The sequence below is a fragment of the Esox lucius genome, chromosome 12, assembly GCF_011004845.1.
Source record: "Esox lucius isolate fEsoLuc1 chromosome 12, fEsoLuc1.pri, whole genome shotgun sequence".
Taxonomy (NCBI): domain Eukaryota; kingdom Metazoa; phylum Chordata; class Actinopteri; order Esociformes; family Esocidae; genus Esox; species Esox lucius.
The window spans coordinates 22964567-22988135 of record NC_047580.1 but is presented as its reverse complement, the minus strand read 5'-3'; the positions used below and the strand labels follow the sequence as shown (position 1 = coordinate 22988135).

Here is a 23569-nt window from a genome sequence, read left to right as displayed (position 1 = left end):
TTGTTCACTGGTGCGCTTAGGAGTCTCCTCAAAGGTTTGTCAGATGCTTTTGGTGTACATATATTGATGGAGTACATTGTAGGAGTTCGGTCTGTGTTCTGTGTTGTGTAAGAGGGGTGATGTTGCCTGGTGATTGAAATGCCTTTGAGAGTCAAATCTACAATAACTCTGGTGTTAAGCTCTGTCACCACCAGCCAAAGCTAAAGAAACACCAGCCTTTGTTTTGCCGTCTCAAATGATAGGATTTGGTTAGACCGTTGAGTCTGCAATTAAGGTCATACTTGTCCAGTCATGGTAAATGTGTTAGATTGGAACATTTAAATGATCTGTTTGTTGCTGCCTACTCTTTTCAGACTGTTACTTTTAGCCTAATGCTCATCACCACTGTTTCACTGTGAGTTTTAATTCCTGGCAAATGGCTGAGCAAGAAAAAACATGGTTCATTGGCACGTTTACGCGTCTCCTCAAAGGTCTGCTCTGCCACGGAGTCCATACTCAAAATATACATATTTTGTCCAATAAACTCTACAGTCAGGAATTATTTGGAGACTGGCTGATAAACCAGTTCACCAACAACAACGCCACTATTGGAATTGTACAAGTACCAACCTGAGCCCTCCAATGTTTCTGTTGACCTGGTTCTGCCAGACCAGCTTAACCAGTTTTACTGTAGCTCAAAGGCATCTCAATCACCAGACGACCACACCCCTCTATTCACTCAACACAGACTGTATTCCTGCAGTGTTCTCCATCAATGTACACCAACAGCATCTGTCAAGCTTCTCGGTTGTGCAGATGGCCCCACTTTGGTCAGTGCCAACACTGATTGAGATGTGTCCATGTGCCATGGAGAGGTCGATCGGCTGGTTCCTGTCTCTGGTGCACATAAAATGCTAAATCTGTCCCACTGCTCCTCAAGAAAAACCTCTCTTCTGTTTTTCACCCCTGTCCTGTACGTAAGAAAAAATCATAGCAATGGTGGTGGTCTCGCCATTCCTTGAGATTTAAGGGTTTAGTTAGTTGTTCATCATCATCATCATCATCTTCTTCCGCTTATCCGGGGCCGGGTCGCGGGGGCAGCAGTCTAAGCAGGGATGCCCAGACTTCCCTCTCCCCAGACACTTCCTCCAGCTCTTCCGGGGCACCGAGGCGTTCCCAGGCCAGCCGGGAGACATAGTCCCTCCAGCGTGTCCTAGGTCTTCCCCGGGGTCTCCTCCCGGTGGGACAGGACCGGAACACCTTCCCAGGAAGGCGTTCCGGAGGCATCCGAAACAGATGCCCAAGCCACCTCAGCTGACCCCTCTCGATGTGGAGGAGCAGCGGCTCTACTCTGAGCTCCTCCCGGGTGACCGAGCTTCTCACCCTATCTCTAAGGGATCGCCCAGCCACCCTGCGGAGAAAGCTCATTTCGGCCGCCTGTATCTGGGATCTTGTCCTTTCGGTCATGACCCAAAGCTCATGACCATAGGTGAGAGTAGGAACGTAGATTGACCGGTAAATCGAGAGCTTCGCCTTGCGGCTCAGCTCTTTCTTCACCACGACAGACCGATACATCAACCGCATTACTGCAGAAGCTGCACCGATCCGTCTGTCAATCTCCCGTTCCATCCTTTCCTCACTCGTGAACAGGACCCCTAGATACTTAAACTCCTCCACTTGAGGCAGGCACTCTCCACCAACCTGAAGTGGGCAAGCCATCCTTTTCCGACTGAGGACCATGGCCTCGGATTTGGAGGTACTGATTTTCATCCCCACCGCTTCACACTCGGCTGCAAACCGTCCAAGTGCATGCTGAAGGTCCTGGCTTGAAGGGGCCAACACGACAACATTATCTGCAAAGAGCAGAGACGAAATCGTGTGGTCCCCAAACCTGACACCCTCCTGCCCCTGGCTGTAGAGGGTATAGAGCTGGTCCAGTGTTCCACGGCCTGGACGAAAACCACACTGTTCCTCCTGAATCCGAGGTTCTACTATCGGCCGTATTCTCCTCTCCAGAACCCTGGCATAGACTTTCCCGGGGAGGCTGAGAAGTGTGATCCCCCTATAGTTGGAACACACCCTCCGGTCCCCCTTCTTAAAAAGAGGGACCACCACCCCCGTCTGCCATCCCAGAGGCACTGTCCCCGACTGCCACGCGATGTTGCACAGGCGTGTCAGCCAAGACAGCCCCACAACATCCAGAGACTTGAGGTACTCAGGGCGGATCTCATCCACCCCCGGTGCCTTGCCACCGAGGAGTTTCTTAACCACCTCTGTGACTTCAGCCCGGGTGATGGACGAGTCCACCTCTGAGCCCTCATACTCTTCTTCCTCAATGGAAGACGTGACGGCGGGATTGAGGAGATCCTCGAAGTACTCCTTCCACCGCCCGACGACATCCTCAGTTGAGGTCAACAGCTGCCCACCTCTACTGTAAACAGCGTTGGTAGGGCACTGTTTCCCTCTCCTGAGGCGCCGGATGGTTTGCCAGAATCTCTTCGAGGCCAGCCGATAGTCCTTCTCCATGGCCTCACCGAACTCCTCCCAGGCCCGAGTTTTTGCCTCCACAACCACCCGGGCTGCAGTCCGCTTGGCCTGTCGGTACCCGTCAGCTGCCTCAGGAGTCCCACAAGCCAACCAGGCCTGATAGGACTCCTTCTTCAGCTTGACGGCATCCCTTACTTCCGGTGTCCACCACCGGGTTCGGGGATTGCCGCCTCGACAGGCACCGGAGACCTTACGGCCACAGCTCCGAGCGGCTGCTTCGACAATGGCGGTGGAGAACATGGTCCACTCGGACTCAATATCTCCAGCCTCCCTCGGGATCCAGTCAAAGCTCTGCCGGAGGTGGGAGTTAAAGATCTCTCTGACAGGAGACTCTGCCAGACGTTCCCAGCAGACCCTTACAGTACGCTTGGGCCTGCCGAGTCTGTCCAGCTTCCTCCCCCGCCATCGGATCCAACTCACAACCAGGTGGTGATCAGTTGACAGCTCCGCCCCTCTCTTCACCCGAGTGTCCAAGACATACGGCCGCAGGTCAGATGAAACGACAACAAAGTCGATCACCGACCTGCGGTCTAGGGTGTCCTGGTGCCACGTGCACTGATGGACACCCTTATGCTTGAACATGGTGTTCGTTATGGACAAACTGTGACTAGCACAGATGTCCAAGAACTGAACACCGCTCGGGTTCAGATCAGGGGGGCTGTTCCTCCCAATCACGCCCCTCCAGGTGTCACTGTCGTTGCCCACGTGGGCGTTGAAGTCCCCCAGTAGAACGATAGAGTCCCCAGTCGGAGCACTTTCCAGCACCCCTCCCAGAGACTCCAAGAAGGTCGGGTACTCTGCACTGCCGTTCGGCCCGTAGGCACAAACAACAGTGAGAGACCTATCCCCAACCCGTAGGCGCAGGGAAACGACCCTCTCGTTCACCGGGGTAAACTCCAACACATGGTGGCAGAGCTGGGGAGCTATAACCAAACCCACACCAGCCCGCCGCCTCTCACCATGGGCAACTCCAGAGTGGTGAAGAGTCCATCCTCTCTCAAGGAGTGTGGTTCCGGAGCCCAAGCTGTGCGTAGAGGTGATCCCGACTACCTCTAGTCGGAATCTCTCAACCTCACGCACGATCTCAGGCTCCTTCCCCGCCAGCGAGGTGACGTTCCACGTCCCTAGAGCTAGTTTCCGTGTCCAGGGATCGGGTTGTCTAGGCACCCGCCTTCGACTGCCGCCCGATCCTCTCTGCACCGGCCCCTTATGGTCCCTCCTGTGGGTGGTGAGCCCACGGGAGGGCGGCCCCGTGTCGCTCGTTCGGGCTGGGCCCGGCCGGGCCCCATGGGGAAAGGCCCGGCCACCAGGCGCTCACGAACGAGCCCCAACCCCGGGCCTGGCTCCAGGGTGGGGCCCCGGCTGCGCCATGCCGGGCGACGTCACAGGACACAAATTCTTTTTCATCATTAAGGGGTTTTTGAACCGCTCTTAGTCTGACCCGTCGCCTAGGACCTGTTTGCCTTGGGAGACCCTACCAGGGGCATATAGCCCCAGACAACATAGCTCCTAGGGTCACTCAGGTACTCAAACCCCTCCACCACGTTAAGGTGGCAGTTCAAGGAGGGGTAGTTAGTTGTTGGTTTGGCTAAATCGTTCAAATTCCTGGTCCATCATCTCCCTAAATCTGAGGTGGGAGAACATCACAGTAATTGCCAAGAAGGAACATTCAGTGGATGTTCAACTTCTCTCCTGACCTGCCTCTAACATGAATTATAAAATCTCCACCTCCTCCTGCATGACTAAACAATCCCACCACCTGAACAGTGTATTTCCCTGTGTTGTGGCATTCAGTAAATCAGCTGGACTATGCGAGCCACATCAATGCACATACCTTAACTTCTGTACTAACAGCTACACTATATGACTCTCAAAACACTGTCGTCCATCTCCCTGTGATTGGATTCTGGGTGTAAGAAAATGTCCTTAGCAAATCGAGTTGATTCCTATTCGGAAAAAAATCCAACTCCTTAGTCCTCTCTTGATACCTTTCAGCCACTCATCTATTGTTTTGGCAAAAGAGCAAGTACCTGAACCCCAAAACTACGTTCGAGAGGTAAAGTGCATTACATTTATAATCTAGGCAATGACATTTCAGTTTTGAGTAGCATATTGTGTACTCCAGTAGGGCAGTATATGGTAGTATATAATTTTTCTCTCATTAGGACTACTACATGCTATCTAGCATAGGTAAAACATTTTTTTACATGTAAATCAGAATATTTATTTGTATGTTAAAAATCAAAATCATGAAAATTGAAATAAATTTGATCTGAAAACCAACGGAATAGGAGGAGGTGTTCATTAACAAATTGACTGAAGGTTTCTTGATCAGACTTTAGCTAGGCTATTTTGAAGTAAATAATGTCATGTACGTAGCTGATTTGTACATAGGTTTGTTACACACTATTTGATCTGATGGAATAGCATATAGGCTAGTCAGAATCCAAAAAATCCACATTTTAAAATGTACTGCACCCCAACCCTGACGCTGTTCATGGCTTATCAAGAACACATAAGACTGATAAATTACTAATTGGGCCATGGTGTGAGCTTTACAATGCCTTAAAGCCTTAAAGGCTTCTAGACAAGCCCATGAACAGTGTTTAACCTCGTTTTGAACCAACGTCTGACTTGTCTCAATAGCTTAGCATTACCATATCTTACCCAGACAGTGTACTAGTGAGTCAGTCCAGTGCTTGAATCAGGCTTGTGTTTTGGCATTTAGCGTTGCCACCACCTGCCAAAGCTAAAAAAAACACCAGGCTTTGTTTTCTAGTCTCAAGTGTTAGGATTTAGACTAATGCATATCCAGTAAAGGTCGTAATTGTCCAAAAGATTGGAAATGTGATGATTTAAATGTTCCAATCTCTCTGTTGCCTTCTTTTTTTAGAGTGTGTTTCTTTTAGCTTACTGCACATCACTATTTCACTATGTGAAGGTTTTTTTCTGGCAAATGGCTGAGCAGCTTTTTTTATTTTGGCTCTTTAAAAGTTTGGATTTGAAATCAAAGATTAGTGTAGATTCTCATCTTTTATTTCAGGGTGTGTTGTGTAGGTTTAAACATAAAATTGCACCACTATGCATTTCAGGGTGGCAAAACTGCATGTAAGTGCTTACTGCATGTAAGTGCTTGATACTGTTTGTACCATTTCATTGCTTGTCTATTGCATGCATTCATGTCCCATCCCATAATGTTACTTAAGCTGTGGAATTATTTGAGGTAATTTAAAAAAAGTAACATTTCTTTTTTGTTTTTTGGGGGGAAATATTTAGGTATTTAAACAAACACTCGTGTCCGGAATACCTTGCGGTATTGAATTACTAGTAGTGCATATTTTTTCCAAGCGGAAGCTGGTTCCACCAGTACGGTGCCAGGAAAGAGATTTGATTGGGTTTAGCAGGAGATGTGAGGACAGCTGTGACAAACAGATTGCAAACTGAATAGGAAGAAATGTTTTATGTACTTATTGTGTGGAACAAGGTGGAAGAGCTGAAGAATAATATGGGGCAAAATGTAATAATACATGCTACAATTACTCTAAAACCTATCTTCCAAAATTTTAAAAACAAGGGGCATACAGCCTTCTCAGCTCTGTAAAATTAGCTGTTAGGATGCAGAATCATTGTACCTCTTATATGGACAGATTCAGGAAGGGTTGAATTACTTTAAAATGAACCTTTAGGCCTACGTGGAATTGCTCTGAGCTTTAGAGAAACCTGGTCAGTGAATTGGTGATGTGCTACCAGCAAAAGCTTTTATCTTCAACATTCAATTAAATGTATTCAAAAAGATGAATAGAAATTGAATGTGAAACCTCATGCACACAATAGAGTCTGGACGGTTTTCTTAAACTTGTATCTCCTGATTCCGTTGTTCGAAAGGTTCACCAAGAACCTGTCCCCAGACAAGATCAACCTGAGCACATTGAAGGGGGAAGGCCAGCTGTCTAATCTGGAGCTTGATGAGGAGGTACTGCAGAACATGCTGGATCTGCCCACCTGGTTGGCTGTCACCCGTGTCTACTGCAACAAGGCTGCAATTAGGGTGAGAACAGTGTGCTTCTTATAACCGTATTAGATACATATTTTTCCAAGACAGAGATGGCTATTTGCAGGGTGTTCCAAATTGAAAACACTTAATTTGGTCAAGGTCGAGTAACAAGAGATCAGTACATAAGTGGCAAAGCACTGACAGGCAAACATTTGGTGAGCAGTTTGTCAAGACCATGTCCAATTTTGTTTCACAGATATCCTTGGCTGTTTGCTAGATCAATGAAAGCCGCAGGTTGCTGAGGCTACACAGATTGCAAAGGCTGATAATGTCAAAATCCATTAAACATGTCCAAGCCTGATGCTAGCCTTGAATAAAAGAGAGAGCAACATGACTGGGCATGACACATAAGGCCAGAGGCTAACTAGGTACCAACCACAGTCCTGAATGGTGTGTTCTGCCTGTAACCACAGCCCTGAATACCTTGCTCTACCTGTTTTATGATGTGATTATGGATGATTTGTCTTTTTATGGTGGCCAAGTTTAAATGTCCCATTATTAATACACTGCTCAAAAAAATGAAAGGAACACGTAATCCTCACAGTATAAAAACATGTCAGTTAAACTTCAGGGATATCATTCTGTCCAGTTAGGAAGCATAAGCGATTGTGAATCATTGTCACCTGTTTTGGTGCAAATGAAAGTGACAACAGGTGCACTGGAGAGGCAACAGCAAGACAACCCCCAAAAATGACCTCCAGTGGGCTACTCGTTTGCATGTTTCCGACCAAATTGTCAGAAACAGACTTCATGAAGGTGGCATGAGGGTCTGACATCCTTTAGTGGGATCTGTGCTCACAGCCCAGCACCATGCAGCTCGATTGCCATTGGCCAGAGAACACCAGAATTGGCAGGCCCGCCACTACCGTCACATTCTCTTCACAGATGAGCGCAGGTTCACACTGAGCAAATGTGACAGACATGAAAGAGTCTGGACACAGTGTGGTGAACGTTTGGCTGCCTGCAACATCATCCAGCATGACTGGTTGGGTGGTGGGTCAGTGATGGTCTGGGGAGGCATATCCTTGGAGGGTTACACAGACCTCCACGTGTTAGCCAACTGTACCCTGACTGCTGTTAGGTACTGGGATGAAATCCTCAGAACCATCGTTAGACCTTATGCTGGTGTAGTGGGCCCTGGGTTCCTCCTGGTGCAGGACAATGCCCGTCCTCATGGCCAGAGTGTGTAGGCAGTTCCTGGATGACGAAGGCATTGATGCCATTGACTGGCCCTCACATTCCCTAGACCTGAATCCAATTGAGAACCTCTGGAATGTTTTGTATTGGTGCTTCCAACGCCGCCAAGTAGCGCCACAGACTGTCCAGGAGCTCACTGATGCCCTGGTCCAGGTCTGGGAGGAGATCCCCCAGGACACCATCTGCCATCTCATCAGGAGCATGCCCAGATGTTGTAGGGAGTGCTTGCAGGCACATGAGGGCCATACACGCTACTGAGTCACATTATAAGTTGGAACAGCCTGCGATTTCAATTGTTTACTTTGATTTTCGTTGTGAGTTTGAATCCAGCCCTCAGTCAGTTGATTTTGGTTTTCATTGATCGTTGTTACATCATTTTGTTCTCAGTGAATTACACCATTTAAAGATTTTGATCTTTAATATATTTAGTTCATCGAGTCCCGATGTGTAATTTAAGTGTTCCCTTAATTTTTTTGAGCAGTGTATTTTAACTTCCAAGATTACCTGTTGGAAGCTAGTCTTGGTCTGATTATAGTCTACAATGAACCATCAACTAGAAGACTGTAGAGGAAAGTGTTTGTGCCTGCCTGGTCCTTTATGTTTTTGTCTGTTTCAGATACAATGGACGAAGTTGAAGACCAGTCCTATCTGCCTGGTATGAATACTGCCCTTTGTTGAATTCTTCTTTTATCCCTGATTCCTATTCATTTTTTCTGTGACAAGGTTACTGCTGTAACGCTGCTAGCAGGATGTGGCCTCTAATTAGGTCTGTCTACCCTAATACATCCACTCCTTCTCTGCTGAACTATGTTAACTCCAGTTCCTGGACAAGGTGGAGGTGGAAATGAGCACATGTGAGGAGCCCCGCGCACCAAATGGTCCCTCTCCTATTGCCATCACTGCTGGCCAGAGGTAAATCTGTTGGCAATGTTTTGAGGGAAAATGTTGCTCTGGTCATTTATGCTAGACGTGTGTAATTCTCTATCACTGTGTCTTCTTCCAGTGAATACGGCTTTGCTGAGAAGGTGGTGGAGGGTATGTCTGTCATCATCAATTCCATCACCATTAAGGTGCAGTCCCGTGCCTTCCACGCCTCTTTTGAGCTCTGGCAACTCCAGGGCAACAGTCTCAACCCCAAATGGCAAAAGACTGACCTTCGCTACACCCGCATCACCGACCCTAAGAGGGGAGAGGTAGCGACTGAACATTGTTTGAACTGTTAATTCAGGCTTTTAGGTATGTTGAAACTTAGATTGTATGTGAATATGAATTCCAGTAGACTCCGGATTGACCAGCTCATTCCTTCTCAGTAGAATGTTTCCACCCCCTTGAGTCAGTAGATGTTAGAAACACCTTAATTCTGTAATTAATCTAATTAAGCATAAAATGACAAAGTATATCTTACGAAACAAGGCAGTTACACATTAATGTGTTATTTAAATTTGTCCCAAATTTAAGGCTCTGTCGTTAGGCCAAAATATGTATTCATTTGAGTTGATCCATCACAAAAACATGAATAAATGTTATTCCCAATTTATAAGAGACCAAAATATCAGAAGTAGATCAATCCACTATACTTTAAATTAACTGTCATTTTATCGCTGAATATAACTCTTATGTTTACCTTCCTATCAAGTCACTATATGTTGTACTGTATGTCCAGGTTTCATGGTACATTTGGTATAAAATGTCCGGCCTGAATGTAGAATGTATCTGTATTTTAGACCACCAGTAAATCACTTAAGTAATTAGGCCAATTGTTCAATGTTTTTATTCATCACAATTTCCTGTCCCTTTAAATTCTATCCAGTTATACAATTATTGGCAAATGTGTCTACGTTAGCCTCAGAGACAATCTTTGACATCTTTGTATTTACAGTAAATACAAAGCTTTTCAGGCCAGTGTTGTTGGGGTTTCTCCAATATATATGAATGTCTGTGTGTCTTTGTCTTCCCAGGTGTTGACGTTTAAGGAGATCAACTGGCAGAGTCTGCGGATTGAAGCTGATGCCATAGAGAGTGAGGACCAGGATCTGGGCAGTACCCCAATACGCCTCATTACTAATCAGGGACGCATCCGCATTGCTCTGAAGCGTAGGGTAAGGCCTCCTTAGTGTTACTGGTCTCTCTGAAGCGTAGGGTAAGGCCTCCTTAATGTTACTAGTCTCCCTGAAGCATAGGGTAAGGCCTCCTTAGTGTCACTGGTCTCTCTGAAGCGTAGGGTAAGGCCTCTTTAGTGTCACTGGTCTCCCTGAAGCGTAGGGTAAGGCCTCTTTAGTGTCACTGGTCTCCCTGAAGCGTAGGGTAAGGCCTCCTTAATGTCACTGGTCTCCCTGAAGCGTAGGGTAAGGCCTCCTTAATGTTACTGGTCTCCCTGAAGCGTAGGGTAAGGCCTCCTTAATGTCACTGGTCTCCCTGAAGCGTAGGGTAAGGCCTCCTTAATGTCACTGGTCTCCCTGAAGCGTATGGTAAAGCCTCCTTAATGTTACTGGTGTCCCTGAAGTGTAGGGTAAGGCCTCCTTAATGTTATTGGTCTCCCTGAAGCATAGGGTAAGGCCTCCTTAATGTTACTGGTCTCCCTGAAGCGTAGGGTAAGGCCTCCTTAATGTCACTGGTCTCCCTGAAGCATAGGGTAAGGCCTCCTTAATGTTACTAGTCTCCCTGAAGCATAGGGTAAGGCCTCCTTAATGTTACTAGTCTCCCTGAAGCATAGGGTAAGGCCTCCTTAATGTTACTAGTCTCCCTGAAGCATAGGGTAAGGCCTCCTTAATGTTACTAGTCTCCCTGAAGCATAGGGTAAGGCCTCCTTAATGTTACTAGTCTCCCTGAAGCATAGGGTAAGGCCTCCTTAATGTTACTAGTCTCCCTGAAGCATAGGGTAAGGCCTCCTTAATGTCACTGGTCTCCCTGAAGCACAGGGTAAGGCCTCCATGTTACTTTTTCCCCCAACAGTTTACCTATGTTACAGTTTCTTTCACACATGCAACATGTTGCCGTGCCACTTCAGAGATTAAGAAAGGGTCCTTCTGTCACTGTGACACATGGCAGGTGAAGGACTGTAATGTACTAGCCTCTAAGCTGCTCTTCATCCTGGATGACTTGCTGTGGGTGCTAACAGACTCTCAGCTCAAAGCTGTCATCCACTACGCCAAGTCCCTGAGTGAGGTCATGGAAAAGTCTGCCCAGCAGAGGAAGAGCATGGCTGCAGAGTCTCTGCAGGTAAGATGCTTTCGCCTTTCATACTGCAGATGTTATCATCAACACAGTGTCTACAGTCTGCACTTATTGCTGTGGTTTCTGTCCTGGTTTTGTTCTTGTTATACCGTGTTTCAGACCGCCCCCCCGTCCCCTGGTATCCACAATCTGTGGACTAACTCTTCAGCCCCTGCCAGTGGGGGCGTACCCAGTACGCTGGACCAGTATTTTGATCAACACGACGTCAAAGAGTCCTCCTACCACACATTCATCTCTCGCCTAGACCTGCACATATGCAACGACAGCTCCTCCGCAGACCCTGGTTAGTTCCACAGACACCCCCAAAAGAAGTCCGTCAAAAGAATTAGCCTATAACCTGTGACCTTTGGGATTTTCTGCTTTTTAATTTAAACAATTACACTCTTGATAGTGAAACCTATTTGCAGTGGACAAAGCTTTTGACCTCGAACCTCTCATGTCACACAGATGAACCTCCAGCTCCAGGTTCCCAGGGTGCAATGCAGCTGACCTTCCGCAAGCTGGGTTTTGACTACTATCCCATCCATCGGCCTGGTGAGTGTACCCTCTCCTGTATGTATAAAAGTGAACTACTCTTATTTGTTTGAATTAGAGCTTATTTTACTGCCCCCACTGAAACATCAACCACCATTAATTAATTCAACTGGATGGGTGGAAGTTCTTGATTGTAGTATTAGAGACCCATAATCCCTTCCAGAGCTGTCCATTTATTGGAATTCCTGGTCTGTTTAGGTTAGTATAGTTGAGTAATCATGCAGAATTCCAGGTATTTCAGAAAAAAATACTTGAGGTTTAAGTGTACTGATGTTTTACAAAATAACGGAAACACCTAACAATGTTTTAATATCAAGGATTCAATAAGGAGTAGGGGCAGCCTTTGCCTTCAACACAGCTCCAATCTTTGGAATGCTACCATACAAGCCATGAACTGTGTTAAGTGGGATATAGCACCATTCTTCAAAAAGAAAAGCCTGTAGTTCTTTGAGAGATGAAGGACATGGAAATCTGCTTTGCACTCTGTGCTCCAGAACTTCCCGTAAATGTTCTTGTCTGGTGATTGGAGAGGTGCAAATTCAGTTCTGTGGTAATTTCTAAGGCTGTGCGTTTGGGTGCACTGACAGAACTATCCTGTTAAGTGTCTGTTCCTGTTGGTCAGCTTCAACTTGCGCCAATGTTCCTCTTTGTCGATGGAATTAGTCCATATTTGAAATATGCTGTCATATAGGGCTGCATGATTTTGAATCGCGATTTCTTTGACAAATATTGCAATTACGGTTATGATTTGCGATTTTCAACATGGGTTTAAACAGCATAGATAATCTCATTTAAAAATAGAGATCGTAGCCTACATAATGTGCTATTAAACTGAATAAAAATGTATTTAAAGTTCAGTGTTTTCTATTTTAAACGTATTACCAATTTGAAGGTGCAGCGTGTCGAACTATTAGTTTAACTGCTCATTTAATGCAATGGCATTTGCATCATTTGCTGTTTGTGCTGTTGCCATAGCATCAACCCTTGTATATTTTCTCCCATATTAAGTTTGTTTATAAGCACCGACATAGAAGCCGAACATTTTTATAAACACGCTGTTGTGTATGTGGGACAATATCTTGGTGCCACTCGCTAACTTGAAGCAGACATCTTCGCTAGCAGTTGCTGTGTTAACTCAAACTAATTGAAAAACCGTCAAGTATTTAAACAAAATTAGTACAAGTATTTAAGTCATCTATTTTCAAGACAGTTCGCCTTGACAAAGGGAAAAAACACACACAAAAAAACTACAAATATCTGATCTTTGGTATAGCTGACATATGGGTATACAATCCACTGCAGCAGATTGACCCCTGCAGCTGCATTTGTAATTATGATTTACTTACTTCAAAGTAACAGTGCTTTTCCATGTGATGTTTCTGTTATTTTGTCCACCCCTTATACTTTAAGTGGGATGAGATTCAATATAGTACCCTGGTATGGCACTGCATTCTATAGTAAAATCCTAATACATGACCTTTAAAATATGCAGGTGATGGCTGTCAGCACTGGGAGCGTCACTGTGGGGCAATGGAGGTACGAGCCCAGTGGGCTGGCAGAATACTGCAGGACCTCCAGAGGAGGGTGGAGGTATCAGGTATACCTGGTCCACACTCTGAGCTCCACAACCAGGCCAAGGACTCCCCCGTGAAGAGGGCGCACGGTGAGAATCCCAAAACGGATACAATACAAAAATCTGTTACTGTAGGAGGGATCTGTACCGCCAACAGAAACACTTGTAACTAATAGAACTACATTATATAAAATATAATTTAGGTCTCCCTTGGATAATCACATTTAACCTGTAAAGGTTTTATAAAAATAAGGAAAGAAAAAGTTGTTGAAAGATACTGAACAATATCTTGCTGTTTCATTACTGCGTTTCCGAATTTTCTCGATTTTGACACAGATGGGCAGCCCACCCCCAAATCCAGTCCCCCAGAAAGGAATCAGAGCTCCACGAAGAACTCAAAGGTATCTCCTCCCCAAGGGAACGTTCTGAAGAGACTCCGCTCAAGCTGTGTGGTGGTACGAATTGACGACCTAGATATCCATCAGGTAAGACTGAGGACTCCCCACTGCATTTACTTCAGACTTCCTCTGATTTATTTTTCTGTATTGAAGGCAGTAAACGTACGCTTTGACATCTTATCAGTGTGTTTTCACTTAAAATGGCAGGGACAGAAGAAACTGAATTTAGGTAGTTGCACAGAGCAGTGACCTAACTTGGATGAAGAAAGTATATGACTCCCCATGCACTATTTCCTTAATTCTTTAACAGGGTTTTTCTGTTTGGCAAAAGAAACAAAGAACTTGATATGATAGGTGCACACAATGTGCTGTAAGAAGACATTGAAAAGAATTGTGCTTATAATGTTAAGTTCCTTGGTTTTTTAAGGCGCCCAGCAAAATATGTAGGGGATTTTGTAAGGAAAATTGATGCACAATAGAGACCTTTTAAATGTAATTCTAGTTAATACAAACATAAAGGAAGGAGGGGAACTTTTTACCTTTCCAAGGTCTACTTCCCTTAGTGAGCTGTGATGTAGAAAACCCCAACGTCACCAATGCCAATGTAAAGACATCTAAACAACCATTGTAGAAATTACATTTTGTTGACAAAAATGTCCCACTTACACAAAATAAAGTTCCCCTTTTTAGATGTCATCCCATCTCATCTGAAGGTATATACGTATTCAGTAAAGAATTTAGTAATAACAGTTTCACTTCCACATCCCACTCTCGCCCTCTCCCAGGTGTCTACAGGGGGCCGCCACAGCAAGAAGACCCAGTCTTTATTATCTTGTAACCGCAAGGCACTGAATCTAGCAGATAATGTTCCTGCCATCCACCTGCAGTTCACAGAGTATTACTTTCCTGACAATCCCGGCTTGCCTGGTATGAGCTAGCCACCATTTATATGTATTTATAGGGATTCCTTACGTAAACCCTCAAAAAATGACCAGGATTTGTTATGTTTTCAGTTTAATCTATGGAATGGTCCTTTTGAAGGATGTATTTCAAGGATCATTTAAAAACTTGATTGTAACTTTAGACATATTTATCATGAGTTTAAAAGTATTATCGTCGGTTCCTCAAACAACTATGTTTAGATTGTTGGAAGATATTTTTGATACAGTAAATAATTTCAGTTCATGTTTCACTTGAGGTAAACCGGGTTTTTGGTCAAATTCAAACACTGAAGCAGTTGTTGTCATGAAAAATTGTGATGTCATCGGCCTTCCCGCTTACACGTGCATAGAGAACAAAAGAAGGAAAGCCCCAAGCTTGACCAAAGCATGGCTGATGAGTGTGTGGAGTTAGGCCTGCTAGACTTCCGTGCCCTCAACCTGTAGTTTTGCTTAGTTTGCAGCTCTTAATGATCTGTGTGTCCCAATTGGTTAACATCAGTTTATTTCATGTGACATATATCCCCCTCAAAGAAAATCATTGAGGTTCCATTTCAAATGTAGGCTGGGTTTCCCATTCAGTATAACCCTCTCATCTTAGTTTCTTTCCAAGATAATAGATAATCCCCTGTCAGTAGGGATTTATGGCACAGTGGGAAAATATGAATATATTTTAATGTTACCCACAGAAATTGATTATTGTCGTCAGTTGCAGGGCATGTCAATGTTTTCTTTATTGTTCTCCAAACTTTCTCTGTGACGTAATAAAATACCCAAAAAATTCCTAGCACTGAAACAGTCACAAGAAACCAGGAAAGCCTAGTTTCTTGTTACTTTTCCGCACTCCTGACTAACTGAAACGTTAGTCAGTTTAACTCTATCAATGTAATTCACGAATGGCCACTTAACTGTTAAAACGGCCAGTGGCAAAAGAGGCTATATTGACAGACATCAAATGTGTAGCTCTGTGGTGTAGTGGTTAACGACATTGCTTTTCACCTGGGCGACCCGGGTTTGAATCTTGAGAGGGCAACACTTTTTATTGCGGGCTGGCTGTACCAGCCTTGCCTGGTTTCTTGTTTCAAGTTATGTTTATTTTACTATGCTGAATGTCCCTTCCTCAGTCCCCAACACTAACCTGTATGCCCAGCTGAACGGCCTGCTGCTGCGCCTGGACCCAGCCAGTCTGCTGTGGGTCAACCTGTTCTCTAGAGGCTTGCTACAGACCCTGGAGCAGGTCAAAGCCTTCTACCACCTCCAGGACAGCAGCAAGGCCGAGGAGCATGTGGACATCCGTGTGGACGCAGCACAGATTAAGGTGAGACAAAATGAATGAAAATGGGTCACGCTGTCGGGAGGAAACGGAGAGCTGCATCGTTCCAGTCTGTGTCCCAGTTAGCAGCAGGGTACAGCAGCTCATTAGACAACTTTGTGTTTCTCAAAATTTCTTAATTAAACTTTCTGCCCTCCAGGACTGCTCCATTTCATCTGGGTATGCAGTTCACCATTTAGTTATGCTTCTGGCCGGCATCTTTATGATCAGTGGTTATCTCTAATGACATTAAACGGGGAATTTGGACATGATGCAACCCGTGGTGTTGAGATTGTTGCTAGGTTGGGTTCAGTGAATGACTGTTCCTCTTGCCTCCCTGTCTGCAGCTCATCATTCCCCTAGAGTCCACCATCATGGACCACCAGGACCGGCCCCGCTCCCTGAGCGTCATCCTCCCCCAGACAGTCCTCAGCAATACCCGCCACTCCCCCAGCGGCACCCGGGCCGACCTCAGCGCCACCTACAGCAGCTTCTCCGCCTGCCCCTTCTTTCAGTCCACTCCCCCCTGCTCCTTCCCCCGAGACCAGAGCACCTTCCTCCCCCTGCCCTCTGCCTTCCTCCAGCACTCCCTGGAGGTGGAGCCTGGGTCCGAGAGAAGGCCTCTCAAGGCCCTGGATGTCTGGTCCCTGAGTCTCTGCCGCCTGTCCATGAGCTTTGATGGGGCGCGGAAAAGCAACAAGGGCAGAGCTCACCCCTTTCTGGAGCCTTTCACCATGTCTGTGTGGATGTGTCGTCCTTCTGCATTCAAGGGTGCGTCCCTGGTCTCGTCTCCTGGTGACACAGCTCCCATGCAGTCAAACCATGTGTCCTCAGCGCAGGACAACCACAACCAGGAAAGGAAGGATGAGCCTCCAGCAGCCTCCATCCACTTCCTGGCCCAGGCCATTACACCGGTCAGGGTGTGGCTCAACCACTACCAGTACGTGGCCCTGCTGCGGCTGAAGGACACCCTGGCCAGGCTGGGGGGCGAGCTGGGCCGGGACATCAGGGATGCCAAGCAGGCCCGGGGCCAGAAGGCGGACCCGCCGACCGTGTGCCTGGCCCTCCTGATGGACTCTGTTGAGCTGGGCCTGCTGCTGCCACCCGCCGCCACCGAGCCTGAGGAGGAAGCTCACACCCTGGGGTCCGACAGCGCCAGCCTCACAGACCCGGACCTCTCCCCCATTCACCAGGCTACCTCGCCAGGCCCTCTAGAGGACAGCGGGATTGGAAATGGACCTGCCACTGTCAACAGCTCCCCCCCCCCTGACCAGGAGGTGGATGGTGTGGTGGAGGAGGCATGTGAGGCAGTAGAAGGTATGGAGGGGGAGGCGACCCAGAAGGACGGCGTAGGTCTTGTCCCCTCTCCTCCCTTCTCCCCTGAACACCATCCCGCCCTCATGTCCAGGGACCCGTCCACCTTCAGCTTGGAGGGAGAGCTGTCCAGCGCCCTCACCGCCACTAAGGACGTCACTAAAGATGCCATAAGTGCCTCCCTGGACCTGACTAAAGGGGCGTTCTCCATCACAAAAGATGCCTTTAGCTTCATGAGTCGCGGGTCGGGGATGAGCAAGCTGTTCTCTCCACAGGCCAAGTAAGTTTCCCAGCTTGGTGTGCTGCCCTCATTATACCATCTGGTTCCGTTCTGTCAAGTTGATAGTGTGTAGATGTGTGGTACTGTTGGTGTGAATGAACGTAACCCACCCAGTGTTTCTGTTTGTGTAGGGAGCAGCGGCCTGAGGAGGCGTCCCCCTTGGCCAGTCTGAGGCTCCAGTCCATGAAGCAGTCTCTCTCCCAGCACTCATTTGACAGCGCCATCCTGGATGGAAGTCTGCCTGATGACCATCTCTCAGTGGACAGTGACATCAGCGAGAATTTTGTCCTCCTCATGGATGGTAACTCCCCAAAAATACAATCAGTCTCTTCAACACCATCCACCATGGACAGCAAAAGGACGTTGTATCAAAAAAGTACATGACATTTCAAAATAAAGTTACAGGGTGATGGTTTAAAATAAAAATAGGCTGCATAGTCTTGAATCCCACTGACAAAGTGGGTACGTGAATAAGAGGTTTGGCCCTGAGTGTTCTGTTGTGGTGGTTTCAGAGTCTGACGTGGAGTCCACGATGAGACCCAGCAGCACCTCGGGGCCCGTGACCGGCGGAGCCAGTCCTGCCCTGGGGACCGAGGAGGGATCATCGGCTGACCTGAGCAGCTCCCTGTCCCAGAGCATCGAGGACATCGCTCAAGACGCCGTGAGTCTCGTTCACATAAATGCTGACCGGTCTGACAGAAGCAGACAGTAGAGGCATTGTCAGCACTGGTTCTGCTTTAGATGCTTCAGGCATTGTGTCTGTAAGTCCAGCAGTGCTGATTCATGACTGGATGTGCCCTGCAGGCCTCGGTGTTGTTGCTGCTGCTCAGTGGGACAGCCTGTGTGGTGGATATGAAGGGAGGGGACCTGGTGGTGGCAGCGGAGGCCCTGGATCTCACCCCCCGGCAGATGGGCAATGTCAGGGTCTCTGACCTGCTGGCCGGTCTGGTGCCAGGTAACTGCCATTCACAGAGAAAAATATTCATCCGTTTCCCTCCGGATGATCGGCAGAGGCTGAGCTTTTATACGATACTTCAACGCATACTTATTTTGAACTGCAGCGTCATTCCAACTGAACGACTGTCAAAGGTTTTTCCTTGATGTTGCAAGCTCCAGGTGGGTCCCACGTGGGCCAGAGACAGGGCTGCGGGGCAGCTCCCGTCGTGGGCATGCGTGTGGAGATGGGGCCCTCCGCCGCACGGCACGGGGCCCTGTCTGCGTTGGTGGGTCATCTGGAGCTGGGCGTGCAGGGCTGTCGGGCGGAGCTCTTGGCCTCTACCCTGGCAACTCTGGGGCCCTTCCTGGAGGACGAGCTCAGCGCTGACATCCAGCCAATGAGGATCCACCTGGACAACGTCACCATCACTCTGAAGGTCAGCTGTTGACAAGGCGAGACTACGGAACTCTGTCGGTCATCTTATGTTATTTAAAATGTAGCCTGACTTTGTTGGTGGTAAGACCCCAACCGTGTTCCGTAGGAGAATTCATAAATAGATGGAATAAATGACTGCCATGTGTGCTGCGCAGCTGACCAGTGTTGTCCCCTCTTGTGAAGGATGACGGGCCCAAGGTCTACCCTACAGCCCCCCAGCCCCAACCCGTCACCTTCACCGTGGAGCAGGTGGTCCTGGAGCGCTCTGATGATGGCAGGTTAACAATCAGAGGTGATTGGGAGAATAGACATGTTTGAGAATTCCCTTTATTACCATGACTCTCTCTCTCTGACTGCAAGAGTGAAGTGCAATAGCAGTTCCCTGTATTTCTGAATGCAGTATGTACTGTTGGTCTTGCAGGTGGTGAAGGCCCGGTCTCCAGAGACTATGCAGATGGTGCAGTGGTACGGGTCTTGTCAGACACTTCTTGTCCTGTTCGACAACAGCAGGTCTCGGTATGAGCTTTCAAAAGTCTGCCTGTATGCTGTACACCCGCTGTCTTGTTTGTCGTTAATGCACTCATTAGTCGTCAGATTGTCATAGGGTTTATTAAATATCAACAGGCGTCAGATTGTCATAGGGTTTATGAAATATCAACAGGCGTCAGATTGTCATAGGGTTTATGAAATATCAACAGGCGTCAGATTGTCATAGGGTTTAGGAAATATCAACAGGCGTCAGATTGTCATAGGGTTTAGGAAATATCAACAGGCGTCAGATTGTCATAGGGTTTAGGAAATATCAACAGGCGTCAGATTGTCATAGGGTTTAGGAAATATCAACAGGCGTCAGATTGTCATAGTGTGTAGGAAATATCAACAGGCGTCAGATTTACATAGGGTTTAGGAAATATCAACAGGCGTCAGATTGTCATAGGGTTTATGAAATATCAACAGGCCAGGCCACTGAACCGAAACACTAGCTGGTGAAGGAGAATGTTTTTTTGTTGCAGGCAACTCTTGCTTTTTTTTTTTATTCTCTTGCTTTTGAGAAACGTACACTAGCCTATGATTCACTTCCTCATTGTGCAGTACAAGTGCTAAAGAAATACAAACGAGAAAAGCATGTAAATTCGTCCTTTTAGAAACCGAAAAGCTCTGAATAATTCTTTAGGTATTTAGATGTTGTGAATCTGTCATTCCTAATTTTCTACTCAATTTCACATTCCATTTTGGAGCAATACTTCCTCATCAACTCTGGGAGCAGACTACAAAAACTGTAAACATATGTGCCATTCTACAGAGGGCTTGGTGGCTGCTGATCTTAGTCTATTTTCACTTTCAAGTTAGACCGAGACAGCCAGTACAGTCCTGAAAATAGTGTTGAACATTTCCATTTTTAAATAGTCAAAGGATCTTTGTCTGGTTGTTTAGCTATGGGAAATAGATGCCAAATCAGGGCAGGAGGTATTCAAATAACAGCCAAAGAGATTTCTGGTGACTTGCCCTGGCAGACTTAAGTTATATCTAGAAGTGAAAAGGAATACAGTTGTTATTTTTTCCTTCAGAGTCTGTCCCTGGAGTCCCAGCTTTCGGAGGCTCAGTTGGCCCTCTCTCAAGCCCTCACCGACCGAGACCGTCTCCTCCTGGAGGTCAGGAAGTACAACCCCACGTTTGACCGGTGACCACTACACTTCCCCAGCTAGCAGAGGGCGATGTACTGGCACAGTATCGATAAGGGAGTAAAGGAACTAAATAAAATGCCTGAACAGCGTGGCTTCACTGGAACCCAGGCTTATGACAATTTCTAAATAACAAAGAAAGTCCAATTTGAGTCATTTTGTATACTCTGAGGTACATAAAATGTACTGCTTTTATTCTACAATCTATATTTTTTGTTTTTGTTGCTGTTCATAAAAAAATATATAATAATAATATTTACACCAAGTTTTAGTTTAAACCACCAAAAAACGTTTAGCTTACTCTTGAGCTCCTTATTGGTGGCCAATTATTGTTAGCAAATCTTATTATTTTGAAGAACACGTGTCAAAATAAGTCTTAAGACTATATGCACTATCTCACTGCCAGAGAACAATTAGTTTAGTTATAGAATAGTCGGTTGATGTTTTACTCTACAAACGACTGACTGTCAGGCATGCTGTGTAAAGACCACTAGTGTTGTACGACTTCGTGTGTGAGTTTACAAAAATCCATAAGCTTAGTCGCTTGCTAATGTTAAGTAGATGATGTTAATATTTATACATAACTGTATGTCTGTATAGGAAAACCTGGTAATTTAGATGCATTCATGTAACATTGTGTTTAGGGCTATTGTCTGTTAAAGTAGTACTGCAGTTTCTGCAGGAGCAGCGGACATCGGTGTACCTCCCCCGTTTGGTTGTTAATGTATGAGGGACAGGTCTCTCCACAGTTCTCAGACATCAGGTCAAAACCTATCAAAAAAGGATTAGAAATTGTTGTCACTGTAAACTACATTAGCATTATTGGTTGAATGTTTGGATGACACATGCCTTATGGTCCTCTGAGGAAATGCTGTACAACAGTTTTGGTACGTTATTGGTTGAGTTTTGGTGGGGGTTTACACTGCACCTTATTCAAACAATTAGGCATGAGGGCCGGTGGTATTCGGCTAATATACCACATCTAAGAACTGTACTCCTTTGGATTAAAGCCCTCTGCTAAATGACTACATTGTAAACAAGGCAGTGTGGAATGCCTGGATGCAGTCCTTAGCTGACCAAATAAGCCCCTTATTTCGGTATTGGTTACCAAGGCAATTCTAATTGTGAAAAGAAATGTTGTCATCTGTGGTTGTCTCCAATGACTCTACCTTGACTTTGAGCCCATCAGCAGTTAGGATTGAAACAACCCTTTTGATAATACTTGATAACCTTTACTCAGCTTTCTGCATAGTAAAACACGTAATCACAGACTAATACCTCACTGTCCACCGTTATGGTCCATCCATATAGGGGAATTTGTATGGGTCATTCTATGCCACATGTTTCAGATACAGGTACATAATAGGGGGTATGTCCATCTGGTTAAAAGCACCTGTTTGGAAACCCAGTGTTGATCAAATGCAGTGTTATTAGGATGTGCACTTCAACGGGAATGTAACATTTTACTCTGCATTGATATCTTATTTTTCATGAATTTTGTTAATAGAACAATGCTGCCACTAGCCATCACAAACAAACTGAAGCAGCACAGCCATCAGATCAACCAATGGAGATAATGAATCCGATTGTGCAAATATACACAAGATTTGTATTATTTTATTTATCGTAAAACTTACAGGTGCACTAATGCCATTATCTTGTATTCCGTGTACCTTTCTATTATTTTGGAACCGCTTTGAAGCCCTTGTATTAATTAGAATTTTGTGTTATTTAATGATGTGGTATAATTCCACATTTTCTAGCAATTCTAGAATGATTTGAACGTAACTGTTAAAGTACTAATGTTTATTAATTGTACATTAGTTTTTTGTAAGTGAAATTTGGCTAATATTGCTTAGATCAGTCACACTCTGCAAAACAAGTCTGAGTGGTGTGAGAACCTCAAATGAGTGAAGACAGTGTATGTGGTTGGATGTTAAGTAACCCTCATTTAAACTTTTAGCGTCATTCTCCACTCTTTTGAGTGGAACCTTGAGACCTCTGGTGGCCACAATAATATGCCACTGTATCAAGCCTCAGGGGCTGTTTCTCTGGTTGCCTTCCAATAGAAATGTGTGAATGACAGTGTTATACTCCAATTGGGGGAGGTAGCATAAAGCAATAGAACATCTGTTTTTTTGGCCATTGCCTGCGGTGAAATCACAGTATTTTTATTTTTTTTATGCAAATGTAAGGTCTCCTTGTCCAGCATGTTTGTATTGAAATTCCCTTAATCTCACTGTTAGTCACTTTGTTACACTAAGTCATAAGAACTGTTCAAAAATACACACCGCTCCCCAATGTTTTTGTGGCTGTTGATAACAGGAATGTGACACGCTCAGCTGGAAAGCTGCAGTTACTGTGACTAAACGCATCTGAAGTCCACCCGTACCCTCCCCTTAGAACCCGCTCTGTCCTCTTGATCCACAGCAGGGTGCCCACGCTGCCCCAGCCAGCTCCCTCTTCCCACACAGCCTGTCAATTTAGACTTCCACTGTACCCTTTAACCTGCAGTGGTTACCAAGGCGACACAGGCCTGAGCCAGCCAATGAGGGCCTCGCATCAAGAGTGGATTGGGACATCCTGACCCCTAACACTGGGTGCTTTTACTTTCATTTTAGTCTGTAGAATGACTTTACAGAAGTACTCTTTGTTGTGCATGTACTGTATCTTAAATTATTTTTTTGCTTTATGCCTTGTGGACTATTTGCACATTTAGGTATGGTTATGTTTACTGGAAGTTGCACTTGCTTTATGTGAATAACTTTAAAAGGATCAACCCAGATAAAATAATTTTACAGATGCAAATTGTTGGGAGGCTGTCTTCTGACAGTATTCTATGTAATGTTTACGTAACACTTCAAATTCCACTAGTTTTTTTTTTTTATCATCACGTCATTGAATAAGACTAATGTAAACTTGGTTCTGTGAACCAAATTAGTGTGTGAGAAAATGAAAAATGGTTAAACCAACAAAACTGCTGTCGTCATTTGTGTGCTGTCTAATACATTCTCCTAGTGTAGGTTGGAGACATTTATATTGTGCATATCTATTGGCCTGTAAGAACTGGTTTGAAAGTCTAAACACACACACACACACACACACACACACACACACACACACACACACAACACTTTACCTGCCTTAATTACAAC

The 23569-nt window shown here is 45.8% G+C and overlaps 1 protein-coding gene across 3 annotated transcripts in view; it reads left to right on the top strand.

Moving 5' to 3' along the window:
* The window catches only part of uhrf1bp1 (UHRF1 binding protein 1), a 28656-nt gene extending 5138 nt beyond the window's left edge, over window positions 1–23518 (top strand). The window contains exons 2-21 of one of the 3 annotated variants that reach the window (XM_020051985.3): window positions 6412–6574; window positions 8394–8432; window positions 8598–8689; window positions 8781–8970; window positions 9736–9876; window positions 10826–10996; window positions 11111–11294; window positions 11459–11545; window positions 13038–13208; window positions 13455–13603; window positions 14302–14443; window positions 15579–15772; window positions 16114–17360; window positions 17492–17736; window positions 17873–18021; window positions 18165–18315; window positions 18477–18733; window positions 18916–19024; window positions 19154–19248; window positions 20301–23518. In XM_020051985.3, coding sequence (XP_019907544.3) covers window positions 6412–6574; window positions 8394–8432; window positions 8598–8689; window positions 8781–8970; window positions 9736–9876; window positions 10826–10996; window positions 11111–11294; window positions 11459–11545; window positions 13038–13208; window positions 13455–13603; window positions 14302–14443; window positions 15579–15772; window positions 16114–17360; window positions 17492–17736; window positions 17873–18021; window positions 18165–18315; window positions 18477–18733; window positions 18916–19024; window positions 19154–19248; window positions 20301–20417 — 4093 coding nt within the window. In that variant the 3' untranslated portion in view covers window positions 20418–23518. Of the gene's footprint in view, window positions 1–6411; window positions 6575–8393; window positions 8433–8597; window positions 8690–8780; window positions 8971–9735; window positions 9877–10825; window positions 10997–11110; window positions 11295–11458; window positions 11546–13037; window positions 13209–13454; window positions 13604–14301; window positions 14444–15578; window positions 15773–16113; window positions 17361–17491; window positions 17737–17872; window positions 18022–18164; window positions 18316–18470; window positions 18734–18915; window positions 19025–19153; window positions 19249–20300 lie in introns of all 3 variants that reach the window. The other 2 variants (XM_010891436.4, XM_010891435.4) reach the window with 2 other exon arrangements.
* The last annotated feature ends 51 nt before the right edge of the window (window positions 23519–23569 follow it).